General features: G+C 42.3%; 1 protein-coding gene across 3 annotated transcripts; it reads right to left on the bottom strand.

Moving 5' to 3' along the window:
- Nucleotides 1–391: 391 nt before the first annotated feature.
- On the bottom strand, nucleotides 392–20,017 carry LOC133020911 (synaptogyrin-1-like). Of its 3 annotated transcripts, XM_061087684.1 has the most exons (5): nucleotides 19,916–20,017; nucleotides 5,278–5,515; nucleotides 2,906–3,051; nucleotides 520–637; nucleotides 392–459 (listed from the first exon to the last, which is right to left on the bottom strand). In XM_061087684.1, the coding sequence occupies exons 1-5, from the start codon at nucleotides 20,015–20,017 to the stop codon at nucleotides 392–394; spliced, it is 672 nt and encodes a 223-aa protein (XP_060943667.1). The 3 variants fall into 3 exon arrangements, with proteins under 3 accessions (XP_060943667.1, XP_060943660.1, XP_060943675.1); XM_061087677.1 differs by having other exon boundaries at nucleotides 392–637; XM_061087692.1 differs by lacking the exons at nucleotides 392–459; nucleotides 520–637 and adding an exon at nucleotides 2,236–2,362.
- Nucleotides 20,018–21,181: the final 1,164 nt, after the last annotated feature.

Here is a 21,181-nt window from a genome sequence, read left to right as displayed (position 1 = left end):
AATTAAGTCCATGTTGTGTTGTATTTATTTGCAGATTGTGGATAAGAATTAATGAATTCTTTGCATGTGCTAAATTATATCACCGGGCCAAACCCAAAACTAAGCTACAGAGCTGTGACCCAATATAAGTATTCTTTTGAACCCATAATAAAATATAATTATTTTTCTTTTTAAAATTACATGTCACTGTTTATTACTATTTGTTGGTGTTTCCTTTGCCTATGCCATATTTGAATTAACATTTTTCCAAGTTAAATTTGTGTCTAATACCACTGGTACCAGGATAAGTTAACCATGTATTTTGCCTGCTCTACATTTACGCATTGAAACAATACAAACTGCTCTAAATTAGAAACTTTGGGCAACGTCATCCAGATCCTCTCCCAACATCTCAGTAGTCCTGACGCTGGTATCCTCCAGTGCCATCGAATGCACTGTCGCTGTTGGCCTGGTTCCCTCCTCCTCCGCCTCCTCCTCCTCCTCCTCCTCCGCCTCCCGGGCTCTCCAGGTCGTCTCCACCGAAGGAGGTGTAGGGGGCTCCGGCTGCGTCCTGGCTGGGGTCCATGTATTCCTGGGAGAACAGGGCCGAGTCGGCGCCCAGCTTGTACCGTTGGAAGCCCAGGAAGGACTGGACCGCCTTGGGGAGGCGGAGGAGGATGGAGGCAACAGAAAAGGTGATTGAAAGGTGTGGAGATAGATGAAGAAGCAGAGATGAGAGCGGTGGTGTTAGAGCAGGGGGAGGAGAGAGAGAGAGAAGAGAAAGACAGAAGGAAACATTGATTAGTTGCCGGGGAAGCTCGTGAAGCTGAGTTATTGAGTCAGAGCAGGTTAGTTCCTCAGAGAGCAAAGCAAATCAGGCTCCATCGTTCAGCTGCGACAGAGACTTTGTGCATTATTGAATATCTGAAGCCTGTCACTGTCAGACACCACAGATCTCACCACTCTCTCAATATGCACGACAGATATAATGAGAAGACAGATCCACAGAGAGAGAGAGTAGAGTTGATTTAAAGCTCAGAGTTCTGGGAAGTTTTCAGGAGGAAAAGTTATTCAGACACCGACTCTGCTCAGAGAGTCTGAATCCACCGTTTTCTCTCGGCTCCATCACAACACAAAACATTTCACAGACTCAACCCTGAACCTTTCAGGTGTTAGAGAGAAAACGTCAGTGTTGTTCTGTCATAAAACTAATTTATGGCTCAATATCAAGCACAGTTTCAAGCCATAGAAATCCAATATGCAATAAAATGGTGTGATACTGCAATTTAACAGTGAGTTCAATCTCAAAAAGCAAATAATAAACTAAACATCCAATCTACCGGCTAAACTTCATAATATAATATTGTTTTTAAAGAAGGAAAAGCATAGACGGACATTGGAAATTTTAGGAATTACTCTTTTTTTCTTCCGCTTTTGGCTGCAAAGCTGGACGATAAAATTGATACCACTTTAATGTCTGTCAGTTATATATGAAATTACAGCCTTAAAACTAAGCTAAGCTATCTAGCTGCTTAGTCCAGCTTATTGAACCAACAGATATTGTAGTGGTATGGATATTTCTATATCTGAGTTTACATCAGGTATTTGAGGAACTTTTCCATCAACCCTCTGGTAAAAGGTCTGTTAGATGTCTGTGTGAGTCCATGTTAGAATACAGCAGGAAAATTCACCTGTGTTTATAACATGAAACTGGAAGAATACAAGTATCTCGGGATGTAAAAGATGAGCCCTATCAACATATTAAGACGTCAAGTTAAGGTTAGAATTCTTCAGAAACCTGACGTCCTCACAGCTGCTGAGTTTTGAATAAGAAGTAAAAACCTGAACATAAAACATAAAAGACGGAGAACAAAAAAAACAAACATTCAAACATTCAGCCTGAATGCTTTTCTTTAAATCCTTTGGTTTATTTTTCCAGGTTCACTTTTCCATCAAAATCAGAAAGACATGAATAACTGATATTAGGCTTTGCTTTAGATTTCCAGCCGGCAGGGAGCTCTCCTTCCAAAACGTTGGTTCTGCAGGAATTTAAATTAGGTGTTTAAGTCGAATCTCAGCGTTTGGTGAAGTAACCGTTGAATCATCTGAATCAACTCAGCACAGGATCAACCCACCTGCACATAAATGATCATAATAATGTGCTGCAGTCAGGAAAAGACCTGGAGCAGCTGTTCTTCTTACTTCTGGCTTTTAACAACACAGTTAAGGAGTGTGTGCGACCAGCTGCTGAGAGGCTAAAGCAGCAGAACACAGAGCAGAGTCACACAAAAGGCTGATGAGGCTGAGGAGGGAAGAGCTTGATGTATTCCTCTTCAAATGACACATTCTTTAACTTCTCCACAGAGAAGAGAGTCTGGGCGGCCTGTTGGAACAACATCCACACACTTAATGATCTCACAGGCCCTCAAATTGAAATGTTAACACCATAGATTGTAAAAATAGATGGACGACACCTTCATGCTAACATGGAGGACACAGGGTCTATGAGGAAATCAGGTCAGCTGAGTCAGAGATCTCCTTTAAATTAACTTGTTAAAACATACTTTTATCGCCTTTCCTGATTTTACCAGAATTATTCTATTCAATTTGATTAAATTCCATAAAAAAAAAAAATAATTGACCTATACTGCAGCAAGCCACCAGGTGGTACTCAAGATGATTTGGCTTTTTTTTTAGGGGCTTTTGTGTCGTCCATCTTTATTTATAGTCCATGGTTCACACGCATCCACACACAAACCAAAAAGAAGAATTCAAACACCTTCACACAACTTGATGGCTATTTTGGCAAGTAAAGGAAAACCCAAGTCACAAGTTCAGGTTGTCATGTCACCAACAGCACCGCTGCAAAGTTGAAATAATGGCAGGTGTGATGTCAGGCTGTGTTATGAGGAGGGGAGCGACTTACCCAGGTGAAGATGGAGAAGAAGCAGAAGGTGATGGCGGCCCGGGCAGCGTCACCTCCCTCCTTCAGCGGGTTGTCATCGTGGTTTGTCACCTGCCACTGGTTGGCCAGGAAGCAGAAGCCCACAAACCACATGAAGGACCAGAAAGCTGGAGACAGAAATAGACAGAAATACAGAAGCAGTGATAAAATAAGAATAGAAACATAACACCTGGAGAGTGTTTTCACTTAGAACAGCCAGATTGTCTCCTCTGAGGCTTCACGAGTTTGTGCTACAAGGAAAATAATGTATTAATGATACCACCATTGAAACAACACAAGGCCGAGGACTGACCCCTGTTGAGCACGATATGTGAAATTAGCAGACTAAGGAAATTAGCTCAATCAGAAACTTCCAGATCCAATCGGGACGCATGTACCAGTCATTCCTAAGCTTCAGGAAAGTAAAGAGCCTCCAATAACGTGGACATGGTTGGAGACAGAGAGAATAAGTACGAGTGATTAAACCCGGGTGGGAGCTCGGAGCTTCCTCATTAACCGACTCAGCACTTGACTGTCTTGACGTCATTAAAACTTCAGTTCCATGCAGCAGCCGAGGAGAAGAGGAAGCCACTGTCACAGGAAACAAAGCAGAGTGTCTGAGTCCTCCTCTCCTCATTATCCCTCATACGCCTCCGCTCCCTTTGTTGGGAGAACCTCAGTGTGTGTGTCATTTTATTGTAACCTGAAAGGAAAGTCACATTCCAGTTATTTGGGCCTTTTGATTAGCTGGAAACCTGGGGAATAAAAAACTCTCCGTTGTTTTTACAAGCAAAGCAAAGCAAAAGCTCGACCACAGGGTTTCCTGGTAACACAAAAATTGTATTACTGGTGTGAAAGAGTAGAACTATACGAGTGTGGAAGAAGATGTACTGCAGCATTACATTTATAGGTATATGACGGTTAAAAATCGTATATAACAGGGTCCCCCGACTGTTTAGAAGTTTAACACTAGAATCTGATGAACTGTTTAATGAGTCAGAACATAAGAATCTCTGATTTCAGAGTGTTTTACATGCTGAGCTGCTTTCTTTACAAAATACACATTTCCATGTGTTTTTATATTTAACTAATTTATGAGGAATAACTCTTTTTAACACATTATCCATTAATTTTGGGTCAAATGTAACAGGAGTGAGTTTTAAAACTCCGGAGCAGTATATCGTGTTCTGCCCAGTTAATAAGAAACTCAAATCTGATCAAGGCCGTTGATCAGGTACCACTACATTGGTCTATTTGACAAAGTGCTTAATGAAATGAAATGGGTTTGTGGGCTCCGGCTTCCTCTCCTGTGAATGTGAGTCTTTATATTTTGACCTTCTGACACGCTGGAGACCACCGGTGAACCCTGCATCTCGCCCAGTGTCCGCTGGGATTGGCTCCAGATCCCAGTGACCCTCAAACAATAAGCAGTAAAGATGATAGATGGACGGATCGATGTTTTAACTGTTTTGACAAACTGCTTGTGTCACTTCTTCATCTCTATGATTCATACAATAGTGATCACTCATCTCCGACCATTTATATCTCAGACGGTGTCAGTAACAGTGAAGCCTGTTCTGTAATCTGACATAACCTCTAAATTCTGGTTTATTGTATAAAATGTGTTTCCTGGAAAATGTTGAATCGTGACCGTCTTATTTACGAGTCTAAAAAGTCAATGTCATGGTTGAAATGAGTCATTTCCATGTGATAATGTCTTTAATACATCCATGTGGGGTTTTATGTGTATGAGGGTTATTCATTTGGACTCTGTAGAACAATTCTAGTTCTGTATAACTTCATTCTGCCCTGAGAGGTTCAAGTTTATGAAGGTTTCATTTGAGTCGATCTACTGAATCTCTATCTCATGTTCTGCCAGCACTGTCTCATCAGGTGTCCTATCATCAATCAGTAAATAAGAGGCTGTTTGTTGTGTTACCATGAATCCTACAGTTTTGATAAATAAGCTGCACAAAAATTGGATATTAAAAAACGAATTCCCATAAAATGAGAAAACTCTAGAGGCCTTTGACAGATGTTTGTTAATCTTCTGACTATGTGCAAAGAGTCAATGCATTTATTTCTGTAGCTTTACATCTTTAAAACTGGAAACCTGTGCTGATCTCTGATATTTAAAATAGGTAAAAGAAAACTGACACAAAATAATGTAATGGATTATTTATCTGAATCCCAAATACGTATCTTCTTGCTTCTCCTTCATTCTAGTTCATGGCTAATGTTTCCATGTTTACCAGCCTTATACAGGATGATTTGTATGTTAGAATATTAACATTTCAATGATCTATGTTCAGTGTGACAGTGAAAACCAAAGCAATTGCAGATCCTGTAATTACCCGACACCCCTATATCAGCCAGCACGGCCCTCTTGCGGTCCTTCACGCTGCTGATCTGAGGGAAGTACACGTCCAGCGCCAGGAAGGCCATGCAGCACAGGAAGGCCATGGAACCCATGAAGACGCCGTAGTTGCAGGCGTTCTGGTTGCGGTTGAAGATGCAGTACTCCTCCACCTCATTGGGGCGGTTGATGTAGCCCTCGTTGGCGATGCAGCCGAAGATCACGATGGAGAAGAGCTGCAGAGAAGAAGAAGAGAAGAGACTAAATTACTTGTGGTTCTGCCAGGACTCATGGAATTAGAACCATTCCTGCAATTTTAAAGTATATTGGGATACATCTCTCAGAATATTCTCTAGAAGGGAGCATGTGAGAGTTTTAATAATGTCAAGTCTAGATTTTTCAGTTAGTTGAAGAAATCCGTGTACACGTTTGCCGATAGGAAAAATTGTATTTGACAGAATAAACAATACAGAAACAAATTTGTATTTACTGAGAGAACTTCTATATATTTGGTTGTATTTGTGTCGTAATTTTAATAAAATTCTGTTATAATAAACTTCATGGTTAAGCTGTCACATTTTAAGCCTCAATTCTTTTCTACTATCACGCAAACTTTAGCGATCGCATCTCGGCCGCCCCCTGGTGGCCGGCTGCGGTAAAGGTAAAAAATTCTGCCTCCTCCATGTTAGAAGATGGGATACGGACCAAACTAAAGAGTTCTTATCACACTGATGTTTGTTCATGTTTCTGATAAGTTTGGTTCTAAATACTTATTTAATGTAACACAGTACAAGATGGTGAGACGCTCGTATTCAGGATGTTTTGGCTTAATTTCTGAGGAAGTGGGAGGAAGTGGAATTGCGTCATGTGTCTTTAGAGAGAGAGCTTCACCTCCCACGGTCCATCCTGAATTAATCTGATTTTCACATTTTAGTCACAAAATGAGTGAACGTTTTGAAAGCATTGATCTGAAACCAACAGCGCTCTCACTTCTTCTCTTGGACGTTTTGCAATAATAATCATAAAAGCCCCTTTCAGCCCCAAATCAACACCACCTGCTGCAGTCCGCTGGTATATTTAGACTGAGTGACAGGAAATGTATGAATAAGAAAACACTTCAGCGTGACGCTCTCAGCCCGTAATGTCACGACTGCCCTGCAGGGGAGTTCCATGAATAATCCCCCATGTCTTGTTCAAACAGTTTTTACCCAGCATGCCCTTGGGGTTTCTATGTATATGTGGATTTTGACTGTGGAGGAATCAGCATCCACTCTGCTCCTCTGCAATCCAGTGTGACAGCTACTGGGGACACGATGTTATGAATAAAACATAAATAAAGTTTAGATTAAGATAAGAGTCAAGATTTTATGTTATTCAAATAAAGACAAGCTGGTAAAGGTTTTATATATTGAAGGATAAATCATTACACCGCCAAGGAAAGCACGTGAACATTTACTAGATCCAGGTTTTTATTTGACAAACTCAGAGATATCAGTTCTCTCAACATGCCTGATGTTTTTTAATCGAGATCCATGGATTATTCTTTTGGAAAATCAATTAAAAAGTGTTTGAAAAATAATTTTTTGCATTTGCCCCGAGATCCAGATCTTAATGGAAATATCCTACCCTTTCCACATAATTTAACAGAAATCTGTGACTAGTTTTGGCAAAAAAAAATTATAACTCAAACAAAAACAAACTGGAGTGGCAATCAGCCGAGCACATATCTGCTCCAAGGCCCAATGTTCCCATCAGATTCAATCAAGTGGCACCAAATCTGTCATATTGTGATAGATATCAGTTCCCTAAATGTGTCTTATTTTTGTTATCAACATTCTTGAGTTATTCCCTCAGAAAATGTTAAAAAATATCTCACAATGTTCAGATCTACACCCAAACTGAATGTGTTCTTCCCTGACCTGCACCACATCCTTCCACCAAGGTCCAGGTGATGTCTCCAGCAGTTGTTTGCATAATCTTGTTCTTAAACTTACAAATGAACAGATGTGAAATCATAACCTTGTCGACGGAGGTATTTAAAAGTGTTGGATTCTAACAAATGCATCGTGGTTTGTTGAAGATTTGATCCTCACAGTGAGGTTCTGTCTGAGGTTGAGGACGGACATCAACGTCATGGAGTCAATAAAGGGAGGAGGTAACTATGATCTGTCACTCCTTTATGCTCCTCTCTCTCTCCTCTGCCCTCCTTCTCTGTTCTTCCCTCCTGTCTGCCCTGGGCCTGGAGGAGTGGAGGCACAAGGGGCTGCGAAATGGAGTCAATAACAGGAGGAGCAGGATCCTAAGATACCATGAAATCCTCCTCTCCTCTCCTCTCCACTCCTCTGCTGCTCCCCTCCTCTCCTCTCCTCTCCTCTCCTCTCCTCTCCTCTCCTCTCCTCTCCTCTCCTCTCCTCTCCTCTCCTCTCCTCTCCTCTCCTCTCCTCTCCTCTCCCCCTCCTTTCTGAGGTCACATACAAACAGCAGCAGTTTCCCAGCCTGCAGTGCGGCGACTGCTTTGTACTCTTCTATCGACAGCAGCAGATCACACGACTCAGACCGAACCTCGGGGGGGCTGCTGGTGTCTGGATGAGGCCGAAGCCGAGGCCGAGTGTGTTTACGTTTGTCTGCAGTCGCTGCGTGGATGCTGCTGTGGTGACGGATGGATTCTGAATGTGTGTGTGTGTGTTGGTGGAGAGTTTATCCAGCTGGCATCTTTATTTGCGTGACAATTGACCGCGACACAAAGGGAGGACACACACATACTGTGGGTTGTACTTCCACTCGCAGGAGGAGGGGCTGTCAGTCAGGATGTGGATTACGTTTCATTTTTTCACTCTGTTCCTTCTCTAGTCACCTGCGAGCCGTTAACTTTCTCTCCACTGTCGGAAGTGTGACGTTTTTTAGCTTTAATCTATTCAACTCTATCGCATCAATTTGCTTTGTTATTGTGCTTCTCTTCGCATTTAGAGCCAGAGTCTGAGCAGTAAAGCAATATCCTCAAATAGTTGATAAGAAATTGAACTTATCAGAGACATGAAAATAGATCAGTGGGATAAGAACAACCTAAAATAACAGCAGCAAATATTTAGAGAAGGCGGGGTCAATGACCTATACTGCAGCCGGTCAGCAGGGGGCGATCACAGTGCTTCACTTTTAGGTGAGTTTGTACTTGTTTTTAGATGTAGCGGTTATAGGAGTATTGAATATAATAATGAACTTAAATAACCGGCTGGAAACAATATCATGAAAAGACAAATCAAATGTTTCTTTCAATATTGTCTGAAAGAAGAACTGAGCAAAGACAAGAAACTTGTCACTGGTGATAAAAGTTTCCACCTGAACTCAACCGACTTCTCTCCTCAGATCCTCCAGCTGCATCTCATGGTGTTCCACATGGATTAAGTCATCACATGAGTGCAGCTCTACACTGAAGTCACCTGACAGCAATTAGGCAATCGCCATGACAACTGACAGGCTGAGCAGACTGAGAGAATCACAAGGTTCAGATTGTGCTCATGAGGTAATCCAGAATAAAGGGAGGCCAAACGTAACGTTTAAACGGTAAAACAACCAATTTCTCTCTATGTATTTAATATGAAAAGGTAGAAACAATAGATATGGTTCAACTTCAACTTATTTCAACTTCATGCACTTTCCTGGAATTGTCACAATTAGTCGTAAATCGGATATCCGACGCGAGTGGCAGCCTTTCCACGTAGCTCCGTTGTCTTGTGTCTTTTTTTAGCTTTTTTTTAAGGTTGTTTGTCCTTTTTTACACTTGCTTTTGTGTAGATATCTTTATATCCTATGGACCTCCGTATGTGATTTATGTATGTATGTCAGTGATGTGTTTAAGTGTTTAAGTGTACAAGCTACTGGATGATCTAAATTTCCCTCGGGATTAATAAAGTATCCATCATCATCATCATCATCCTCAGATGACCAACTGGCGTGCATTCGTAGAACTTCTCTAACATGACATCAAAAGCTAAATCACGAAGGGACACTTGTATTTTTTAACTTCAGTTCTGATATATAATCGATATTCTTTATTAATATTTGCTAAATATTTGCTGACTGACCTGGATTTTTAACAAAACCTACAACGTGTAAACAAACAGTATTGAAGTTGGACTGATGACCATTTGAGATTGTGTACAATACGGCTAAATGTTCCAATGAGCTGTTAGAGACTCTGCCCAATCGGTTTAAAGGTCTTGGCTTCCAGAAATGCTATAAAAGAAATATTTAACCTTTGAATACGAGACACTAACTCTGCTTGTCTCTATATAATGTGTATGATAAATTCTATGATAAATTCTACTTTAACCTTTCAGTGCTTTGTGCCGGTTTGGGTTCAGTGAGCGATTCAGGCCAGAAATATCTTTCTAGGACGTCATCAGTTGAATGAACGCTTCCCTGTCAGAGTGAATTCTGGTGATGACTCATTTTAAATGAATCAGTACCGACACAAATGAGTGTGTGAGTTGTAATGTAAAGATTGAAAACACACAATCTGTGTGAGTCTTCAGCCTGACACAACGTGAGGAGGAACCATGAGTTGACATTTAGAGTCGGTGTGTCGGTGGTAAACTGGAACGAGCGAGCACAACCTTTGTTTCCCCCCCCCCAGGCCCCTCCCTTCCTCTCTGCTCCCTCCGTCGCTCCTCTCTCCACGGAGCGAAGGATGGAGGAAGAGGAGGAGGAGGAGGAGGAGGGTAGTAACACATCCTTCATCTGTACCTGCGCTCCTTTTCATTAAAGAGGGGGCACGATGAAGATGAGGAGATGTGGGGTGGGTGGGTGGGTGGGTGGGTGGGGGGGTGATGAGCAGAGCAAAGTGCTGGGGGCAGAGGGGGTTTGGAGGCGGTGCTATTTATAGAGCGGCTGCATCATCGCTCCTCCCTCCCTCCCTCGTCTTCTCCCATCTCCCCTCGTTACTCGCCCTGCCTCTGCCCACGAGTGTTCTTGAGAAAAATGAGACACTAACGACACAAACACACACACACACACACACACACAAACACACACTCGGCCATACACAGCTCACACACACACACACACAGTTGCCTCCCAAGCCCGACTTACTTTAGGATTCAGGTCAGAGAGCACGAAGTCTCTCACGCACACGCACACGCACACGCACACACACACACACACACACACACACACACACACACACACACACACACACACACACACACACACACACACACACACACAGTCACATGATGCTGGTGGGATGTTAGAACGCTCGGTCGGAGCAGAATAGTCGTTATAAAGAAACCTACACACAAACTACACAAACTAATTCTCTTTAGTTCCTCTTATTATTTATTTTCCTTCCTCAGATCTGTGTCTCTGTTATGTAACTGTTACAGGCGAACGTCTAAATATGGAGTTTAGGAACTTCTTTTTGTTTTCCCACAAAATCTAAATTTAAACCTTTTTCCCCCCAAACTCAATGAACTTTAAAACAAAGAGGCCCCAGTTATCGTGAAAGTTTTAAATTCAGTCTCATGACCGACAGAGTGAAGCCGACGCCCCCTCACTGTCGAACTCCTGCAGCCAAAACACCCGGAAACACATGTCCACTGTCCAGTACTTTTCCTTTTTTTTATATTCCATTTATATTCCGTATAATTTTTACAGATCTTCACATGAAGTCCTTTTTAGTCTAACTCCGTTCAGCAGATTCACTTAAATTACTGCCAGTCTCACAGCCATCACTGTGATTGACAAATTAAATTAAATGATATGAACAGGATCTTTATCTTTAATTATTTGTTTATTTTGGCTGCGATACAGGATTGACTTGTTTTTCTAAAGCTGGTGTTTCCATTTCTAGAGACGTCAAAAATGTGTGATTTGTTAGTTTGCTTTAGTGACACAAAAATCAAGGGAAATGTAAGTCTGTATTTGAGATCTTTAGACATAGAAACTGTTGAATGTGCAGATGTGTGACCCTGGTTTTGATTTGGAGTGAGGCCTCATTGGAGTCCAAGGATTTATCATATTCATACTCAAAACATATATATATATACTTAGAATAAGTATTTAAACAAAAATAAATATTCACACTCCTTCCCCCAAATAAAATTCCTTATTTCCCTATAAACATTTTAAACAAGTGAAATCATTTAACCAGCCCACATGTCTAAATGTCCCTCCGTCCGTCCATCCATTCATCAATCCATCCTTCTATTCATCCATCCATCCATCCATCCTTCTATTCATTCATCCATCTATCCATCCATCTATCCTTCTATTCATCCATCCATCCTTCTATTCATCCATCCATCCATCCATCCATCCATCCATCCATCCATCCATCCATCCATCCATCCATCCATCCTTCTATTCATTCATCCATCTATCCATCAATCTATCCTTCTATTCATCCATCCATCCTTCTATTCATCCATCCATCCATCCATCCATCCTTCTATTCATTCATCCATCTATCCATCCATCTATCCTTCTATTCATCCATCCATCTATCCTTCTACTTATCGATCCATCCATCCATCCATCCATCCATCTAGCCATCATCCATCCATCCATCTATCCATCAATCCATCTATTTATCCATCCGTCTATCCTTCTATTCATCCATCCATCCATCCATCCTTCTATTCATCCATCCATCCATCCATCCATCCATCCATCCATCCATCCATCCATCCATCCTTCTATCCATCCATTCATCCATTCATCTATCCATCCTTCTATTCATTCATCCACCCATCTATCTATCTATCCATCCATCTATCTATCCTTCTATTCATCCATCGATCCTTCTATTCATCCATCCATCATCCATCCTTCTATTCATTCATCCAGCTATCCATCGATCTATCCTTCTATTCATCCATCCATCCATCCATCCATCTATCCTTCTATTCATCCATCCATCCATCCATCCATCCTTCTATTCATCCATTCATCCATTCATCTATCCATCCTTCTATTCATTCATCCACCCATCTATCTATCTATCCATCCATCCATTCATCCATCTATCCTTCAATTCATCCATCCATCCATTCATCCATCCATCCAGCCATCCTTCTATTCATTCATCCATACATCCATACATCTATTCATTCATTCATCCATCATTCCATCCATCCTTCTATTTATTCATCCATCATCCATCCTTCTATTCATTCATTCTTCCATCCATCCATCTATCCATCAATCCATCCATCCATCCATCTATCCTTCAATCCATCCATCCATCCATCCATCCATCCATCCATCTATCCTTCAATCCATACATCCATCCATCCATCCTTCTATTCATTCATCAATCCTTCTATTCATCCATGCATCTATCCATCTATGTATCCTTCTATTCATTCATCCATTCATCTATCCATCCATGTATCCTTCTAATCATCCATCCATCCATCCATCCATCCACAGACAGAGATAGGTTGATGGACAGATGTAGATTTACTCTTCATCTTCCTCGGCTCTGCTCAGTTTATCCACATCAGTGAACATGAGCTGCTATCGACTCATTAATCAATGTTTGTTGTTTCCTTCTTTACAACCAGGTGGAGCCGCTGTGAATCCGCTGACTCAGCAAACAGCAGAGTCAACAATCAATCAGTCAATAAATCAAGTAACACAATGTGTGTGTGTGTACTAATACGTCAAATCTGTGCAATAATTCACCATCTTTACAGCCACTAGTCACACAACGCCTGGTCACAGCGCCGTTGCATGAACAGGCGCAGATGAAAAATGTGAAATAGAGGTTATTTGGTTGCTGGAGCCCCCCCCCCCCCATGGAGTCTGAGTCTCTGGTTCCCAGTGAGCCGAGTGGATCTGGTGCAGTTTCTCTAACAAGGACATGGGGACCTGCAGGGCGTCGGGAGTTTTTTAGAGATGTGACACAGTTTGGTTTCCAGTTTGCTCCTCTGAGAGATAAACCAGCCTCTGCCCCCCCCCCTCGGTCACACAAACACTAAACACACAAACACCCCTGACTTGAAATAAGAATTGGTTTTGGCATGACCTAGTTCACCACCGGGTAGGAAAAACACACGGCGTCTTCAGGGTCACCATAATTGCCGTCAGAAGGGAAATTGAATTACTGAGCTTTTTTCCTGCGATTGCCTGAGGACGACCAGCCGGGAGTCGGAGCGCGGGTCGTTCACACGTTCGCCGACGGCACGACGCAAGGTGTAACAGCAGCGTATGAACGGTGGTGAACACGGGAACTCGCTCGCACCTCCACATTCCTCTCTCGCTCAGGGGCCATGAGAAGTGGAGCATGTGAGACGCTTCACATATGACGCCGCTTCACACCCTGCCCCCTCTCGTCCTCTTAAACTCTTTAGATATATGACTTATTTTGGTGTCTGTGTGTGTGTTGGTGTGTGTGTGTGTGTGTTCTTGAACCCTCGCCTCTCTGATCCGCAGACAGATCACAAGGTGCCTGGAGGTGATGAAAGCCGGCTCTGTGAGAAGAACCACGTGGGTTTCGGATCTTGTGACCGTCAGAGGCTCACATACAAATTGCACATTAAGAAAAGCCAATTGGCAGAACTTTGAACACATATGTGTGTGTGTTTGTAGTGTGTGTGTGTTTACGTGCTTGTGAAACTGTGCTCGTGCGTGTGTTTCCTCCAGAATCTCCCTTTGGCTAATTTATTCGTTTTCGCTGTATTTTTAAACTCTACCCTTCCTGTGTTTCTCTAAATTTGAAATCTGAAATTCTTCTTTCGGTCGGTTGCTATATATATATACATTCCACTCACATGCACAGCAAACAGCCGTGTCAGCCACTCGCTACAGGGCCCAAATCATATCAGTCCAGTCTGGCTCATTGTGGCTGATGCAGAGCTGCTGTTGTGTTTGCCTGAAAAGCCTTTAGGGTCCATTGTGGAGCGCAGACAATTGAGCTGGGCCTCACAGCACCCTGGTATTCACACTGTACCTCACACAAAACCCTGCGTTAGAGACACTCACGCACGTTTAGGGGCAAAGCAGAACTGTGGCAAAGCACCGAGTGTCATCAGGGAGTTTCAGAAACGATTTTCTAGACACGATATATAAAATAAAATCCTGAAAAAGTGAGTTGGTCCAAGTCTTTGTTGATTCAGCGACTGACTACTGCAAAATGCATAAGTTTCAGGTAAGTGGTGTCTGAATGTTTAGTGAACCTTTTTTTATCCCCATATATAGATGGTGCACTCATCGTTTCCCATAATGCATCATGCTATAGTGTACAACCGATGGTCACTAACCGACCAGTATCTACCATCATGCATTGCGCTCGTGGTGGAGAGACGACAGGAGAGAGAGCAGCAGGAGCAGCCTCACCTAAATACGAGCAGAGCATCACATCACAAACTGAGACAAACTAGTGTATTTCTACATTTAAGGATTCTCAGTCAATGTGTTTTTAACCTAAAGGTGTTAATATAAGTGTAAAATAAACATTTAAAATGTATTGGAGGATTTTCCACCACTGGTTTGTCTCTTTCTTGATGATTTTCTGATTCCCAAATTGTCTGCACCTGCTCTGATGTTTCCCACCTGAGCTCAATCAGCCTCTGAGTCAGTTTCTCACTTCTGTTGTTTCTCTGTCTTTGTGCTTCTGTGTTTCTGACCTTGGCTCCAGTTAATAGTTTTTCCTGTGTTGATGGACTTTCAATCCAGTTTAAGCCACTGTGTTCGATCGTTGGAATAAATCACTGAACTCCGTCTGCTGTGATCAAACCCCCCCCAAAACAGCTTCCCAAACAGGAAAACTAAATTGGACTGGTATCACACGGATTAGAGCCCATACCTCCAGCTACATTCCTACATTCCTGGATGCGTCCCATGTTCTACCCAAGTTCCACCTCTCACCCGAATGTCCTGGACACGTTCCTGTTATCGTTAATATGTCTCCTGCTGCTTTCTTCATATATATAAAGGGAAAACTCTGGAAGCCTCTGATTGGCTGGAGACCTGAGCAGGGTGTGGCCGGCCTCCCGCCTCCCGCCCCCCCACGTGAAACATAAAGATAACGGATGGAGCAAACTAAAATACCGATATCAGAAAAACATGTGAAAGCCGAGAGAGTCAACAGTGAGTCGACTAGACTGCTGAATAATGCAGGAGGGAGGATATTATATACTGTGTGTTGGTGTGAGAGTGTGTGTGTGTGTGTGTGTGTGTGTGTGTGTGTGTGTGTGTGTGTGTGTGTGTGTGTGTGTGTGTGTGTGTGTGTGTGTGTGTGTGTGTGTGTGTGTGTGTGTGTGTGTGTGTGTGTGTGTGTGTGTGTGTGTGTGCGTGGGCTTATTGTCTGCTGCAGCGCGTCGGCCTGCACTGGGGATACCTGATTGCTTCAGTCGCCATGGCAGCAGCTGCTCATGTAATGGGAGAGAGAGAGAGAGAGAGAGAGAGAGAGAGAGAGAGAGAGAGAGAGTGATGGAGCGAGCAGATCTGGTCGAAGTACAAATCAAGGAGAGACACTGCAGCAGCGAGGGGTCACACACGGAGACACACAGACACACACACACACACACACACACACACACACACTCACACACTCACACATGCTGGGGTTGAGGAGGCAGTGAGAACCGGATCAGACGAGTCCAGGAGACCCGGCTGCAAGGAAACAGACGCTTTCTCAACCTCGTAAAGTCGAGTCTAACAGAATCACGTGAGGACTGGTGTGACAGGTCCATTATGATTTAAGAGCAGATTCCCAGTATATTCACTGCAGTTTCTCTGGAGCAGTGTTTGTGTGTTTGTGTGTCAACACTAGACTTTCTCCACACGGCTCCTCCAGTCAAAAACCAGGATTTATTCACAACCCTGTTTGCCAGACATTTGTGTGTTAATCCGAGCACAAATGTTTAATTCAAAAGTGCAGATATAAGCTTATTTCAAAACCGCAGCTATGAACAGAATGTGACGACAACATGACTTCTGCAGACGCACAAAGCTTCATGTACGCATCTTAAAATAGCTTCCAAAACCGTGTCTGGATTCTGACGTGTAGGCACCAACACACTTTAACTGTTTGCGTGTGTGTAACTGTCTCACACAGCGACGACAGAATGCACCACATCGCAGCCCGAGTGTTTGTGTTGCTGATATCAAATAGTTACACACCAAATTAGAAAAACCTCTCGACGACTGAAATGTTAATCATCGGGAAATTTTAACCCACGTTCGGTTGTGTGAGTCGAGCTGATTGGAAAAAAATATGAGAACACAGGAGTTTTCTTCAGCAGCGTAAATGTCAAGAATCTGGTGGGAGGAGGGAGAAGCATCGGATGAACGAGAGGACGCAGGTTGATCTGATTATCACCGTGTACGTGTTGTGTAGAGGTTGTTGAGTCGGATTCCAGTGAGTAAATATGAGCTTCAACACATTCACTGTGTCAAAGAAACACACACAAACGACAAATACTATTTTTCTTTTAGCATTTGAGTCGAGTTAATGTTGAACTTTGATCTGGAAGTTCAGCCGGGGGAAAGTAAAACTTAATCCCTGAACAAAAGCAGAATTTTAGAGAGAGAAGTAAAGCTGTTTTCCATATCGATCGAAAAGAGAAGCACCGGATGTCCTCTCATCTTGTCGTGTCTGATTCACCTTCCATCCAGGATCTAGAACACAAATTGAGTCTGGACATTTCCGGAGTTTGCCCAATAGTTTGCCCAATTTGAGGAACGCACCTGGAGATATGTTGCTCCAGAGAATCTCCAGAAACCAGACTATCTCCTGCATGATGGATGTTTCTAAGGTAAAGCCAGGATCAAGACTACATCCAATTCTCCGGACAATATCTGGAGTTCATGTTTGAAAACGGCCAAACAGAGAAAGTCTCCAATTGACCTAAACAATTCTGCAACTCTTTGGAACATAGGATGAAGCCGGAGAAACAGGGACAAGATGCAAACTCCACACCTAAGTCAAGATGGGATTCAAACAGAGAAGCGTCTTGCGGTGAACCGGCTGCACCCCTGTGCCGCCCTCAGGTTGATAACCTTTATTCTAATTCAATAAATTAATTAAACTTTTCCTTTTTTCTTTCTTATGCCTTTAGAAAAATGATCACACCTGAGGTTCACTCTCTCCATCTGTCTCCATGTTACTCTCTCCTTCATGTGTCGAGCATCATCACAGACACACACTGGACCGACTCCCTGAGGCTGAGTCACACACACAACCACACACAACCACAGACACACACACACACTCATTATCACCTCGACATACAGCCCTCCTCCAGAGGAAGAGGGAGATAGAGAGTGAGAGAAGGGAGGGTAGAGAGTCCTCAACCACCATTCAAGAACTCTCTCTCTCTCTCTTTCCAAGAATGGTCGTACAAATCATCCATTCCTGACACAGACACACACAGATACACACACTGACACACACACACACATTTTTGACATCCCCTCATCACTAACTGTTCTAAGTGCTAATAGTCCCCCCCCCCCCTCCAGCAGCAGATTGAGTATTAGCACCATCACACAAAACATCACAAGTCAGGCTGTGGCTGTTACTATGGAGATGTGTTGTTGCTCCGGTGACACCTAAAGGGGGCGGGGAATCTGATGAGGGCGCGTAAACATACCTATGTGTGTGTGTGTGTGTGTGTGTGTTTTTGCAATTTAATGTGTATACTTTAATGAACTGTAAAAATGTTAAGATGTTAAAAACCACAGGTGAAAGAGCTGCAAAAAGTTTGTGGATTGACCAATTTGTCAGTCAATAATGAATAAATGAAATTACTTTTCATGATCCTCATGATCATTTCAGCTAATAATCAAATAATAAACAACAAACAATTGATGCTTACAGCTTCTACTTTAATATTGACTCTTTAAAATAAGCTGTTTTAAGCCTCTGGAAGGAAAATAGTGACGTTATAAATACATTCTCACTATGTTTGGGATATTAAATAGCTTCACTTATTATATATAGCACAAATATATATATATATATATATATTCAGATATGTGTGTGTTACTCCTAGAAGAAAACACAACTTCAGAACCCAGAGTTCTTCACTCGCTGCCTCCATGACTGTTACGTCTTTCATGGTTCACTGAATCGTCACATGACTTCAGAACAACCACGGAGCCACAGAGCTTCACTCAAAACCTCGAACACACTTCTCTCATATGGTTTGAATGATAAAGATCCTAATTAAGGTTTTTAACCTTTCAGTTAGTAGCAGTTATACTTCTTATTAGTCACAAGGGACAGGAAACTTCATAAGGATTAACTAAAAGAAACCAGTGCTCTGTGTATTAATGATCAGTCTTGATTCCAGGTGGGAAACGATTCGCTCTGACCTCGTGTTTCCTTCACACATCGTTCCAGAATGACTCTACCAGTGTGTGTTCAAATCAACCTGCATCTGTATCTGTTGTTTAAGGACATGCAGAAACTCCTATAGATAAGAAATAATCCAGATTCTGTGGTTTTCTGCTGTACAGACACGGTAAAGAGCCTAAAGAGAAACTTCCTTTCATATTGTCACTGTTGTATTCAGCTCGTGAGGAGAAACAGACGTGACTGATGTTTTCTGAGTTGATTTCACAAAGACCAGCTAACGCAAAGCTAACTTCACACATTCCACGAGCAGATGTGTCAACGAAGTGAACTGTCCTGCGGCTGCTGATCTCTAATCCGCCCTTTTCTAAATGAAAGTTCATGTTTAAGATAATATCCGACAAGAAAACATCCGTCAACGTGATAATAACGTTTTTATTTGCCGTCAGTGATAAAGTTAAACTGATAAACAAATCAGAATGAAACTGAATTTGATCTGAGTGATGAAGAACTTCTGATTCCATAAACTCACTTTCACGGTGAGCACAGATAAATCTGTTCATTTTATATTTTGGCAAAGAAATCGACCTTTAGGATTGTTTATTTATCCAGTGATGGACAATTAGGTGTGGCTGCATTTTAAAATTCTCCATTCACAGTGTCTCTCTGACTCTAAAACATGTGAGAATTTATTGTTGATGCAAAAATGTAAATCAAAGTTGAGAGAAACCCAACAAATAAGCTCATTGTGACCTAATCTGCTGAAAGGCCACCGGGCAGTGAAGCGGCTACTTGGAGTTTTTGGAGACTTTTGTTTCCTCTGGTTTATTATTCACGGGTCAACGGTCGCCCACTGTTACCTTTTGTTATTTTGAAATAATGAGATTATTTGCAATTAAGTCCTTTGTGCGGTGATGTCACTGCTAATTAGGAAATGATCGTGGGTAATTAATACATTATCTAAAAAGGCAAAGCAGTGATTTATTACAGGGCCTTTTCTAATGAGGGTTGTTTTGAGGCCTACACCGGCTAACTAGCAAAACACAACATAGGAATATGAGAAAAACATATGTTTAACTTGCTATTTATACATATATATTGTGTGGGATAACAGAACAAGAAAGATAATATAGTAGAAATGTTATGTTTTTGATGAGAAACGCATTCCCCTTTCAACCTCTAGAAGAATTCATACTTTCTCACTATATTATATGATATTTCTGGGCCTTGATAAAGACATTCAAGGACAATTTAAACCTTCACTTCACATTTTGTGATGTAATTCACTGTTTTAAGGCTTAAACTTCATCTTTCCACCACCGGAGCAGCCACTCACCCAAGACACTATGCGGAGAATGGTCTGAGGCTGCTGGAAGAAGGTGACGGGGTCGAAGGCTCCTCCGGCTTTCCCGGCTCCGTAAGCCTGCATCCCCTCCATGGTCCTCCTGCTCCTCCTCTCTGCTCCTCCTGCTCCTCTCTGCTCCTCCTGCTCCTCTCTGCTCCTCTCTGCTCCTCCTGCTCCTCCTGCAGAGGCTCAGGGTGTGTGAAGCACCGGGAAACCGAGCGACTCTCCCCGGATCCGTCCCCCGCTGCTGCTGCTGCTGCAACTACCGGTGCGACCGCGTCTCTCTCCCGGCTCCTGCTCGGCCTCCAGCCCGGTTCCCTTCCTCTGGATGTCTCCTCCGGTTCCTCTGGATGTCTCCTCCGAACCCCCGGTGCTCCTGCTGCTCGGTGCCCGGCCGGAGGAAGCTGTCAGCCGGTGTTGTGATGATGATGATGCTCGCTCTCTCTGGCTCTCTCTGTGTGTGCATGTGCGTGTGCATGTGTGTGTGTGTGTGTGTGTGTGTGTGTGTGTGTGTGTGTGTGTGTCTCTCTCTCTCTCTCTCTCTCTCTCTCTCTCTCTCTCTCTCTCTCTCTCTCTCTCTCTCTCTCTCTCTCTCTCTCTCTCTCTCTCTCTCTCTCTCTCTCTCTCTCTCTAGTCACGCGCTCTCACATTCATCAGTGAGTGTTTTCTTCTCCTCTGAACTCACAACAGGAAAACAAGTTAATTCAACCTCAATATTAAAACAACTGCGTTATACAAATGTGATTCATTTGAGCCGAAGAAAGGATTATAGATATTTATGTTGTATTTTTCTTTTTGTGTGATTTTATTATGTAATTTAATCATTTGTTGTGCAACATAACCAACACCAAATAGCAGACACAGATTTACACAGTGGAGGACGACCTGTCATTAACATAAAGGGAAATAAAACAAAACTGTCTTTAAACCGTTAATTAACACATATACATTTTATTTATGATCCCATGTCTCAGTTACATTTACATGTTACTTTTATTTTTATATTTTTGTTTTAATTTCCTATAAATTTTCCATTCCATTGTGCGTTTTGGGCAAAGAATAAGAAACAATTCAAAAGCAATTTGAATATCACACAGAAATATAAAAAAGATACAGAAAATGTTACATTGGGACAGATAAGAAAAGAGTAAAGATGCAATGAAGCATTGTGAAATTATTTAATTAGAAGATGAGATCAAGCTCTCCTATAATAATAATAATGTAAACATCTGCAATAAGAACAAAGAATGTGTGATT

This window comes from Limanda limanda, chromosome 2, assembly GCF_963576545.1.
Source record: "Limanda limanda chromosome 2, fLimLim1.1, whole genome shotgun sequence".
NCBI classification, from domain to species: domain Eukaryota; kingdom Metazoa; phylum Chordata; class Actinopteri; order Pleuronectiformes; family Pleuronectidae; genus Limanda; species Limanda limanda.
Note: the sequence above shows the minus strand (reverse complement) of the source record. Positions and strands in the feature narration are given on the sequence as shown.

Bases quoted from the DNA above. Each gene is read 5' to 3' on its own strand.
- LOC133020911 (XM_061087677.1), bottom strand. From the start codon at position 20,017: ATGGAGGGGATGCAGGCTTACGGAGCCGGGAAAGCCGGAGGAGCCTTC. The intron at 5,516-19,915 runs GTGAGTGGCTGC...TCTTCTCTGCAG, and splicing joins TTCTCCGCATAGTGTCTTGG to CTCTTCTCCATCGTGATCTT. The intron at 3,052-5,277 runs GTAATTACAGGA...TTCTGTCTCCAG, and splicing joins GGCTGATATAGGGGTGTCGG to CTTTCTGGTCCTTCATGTGG.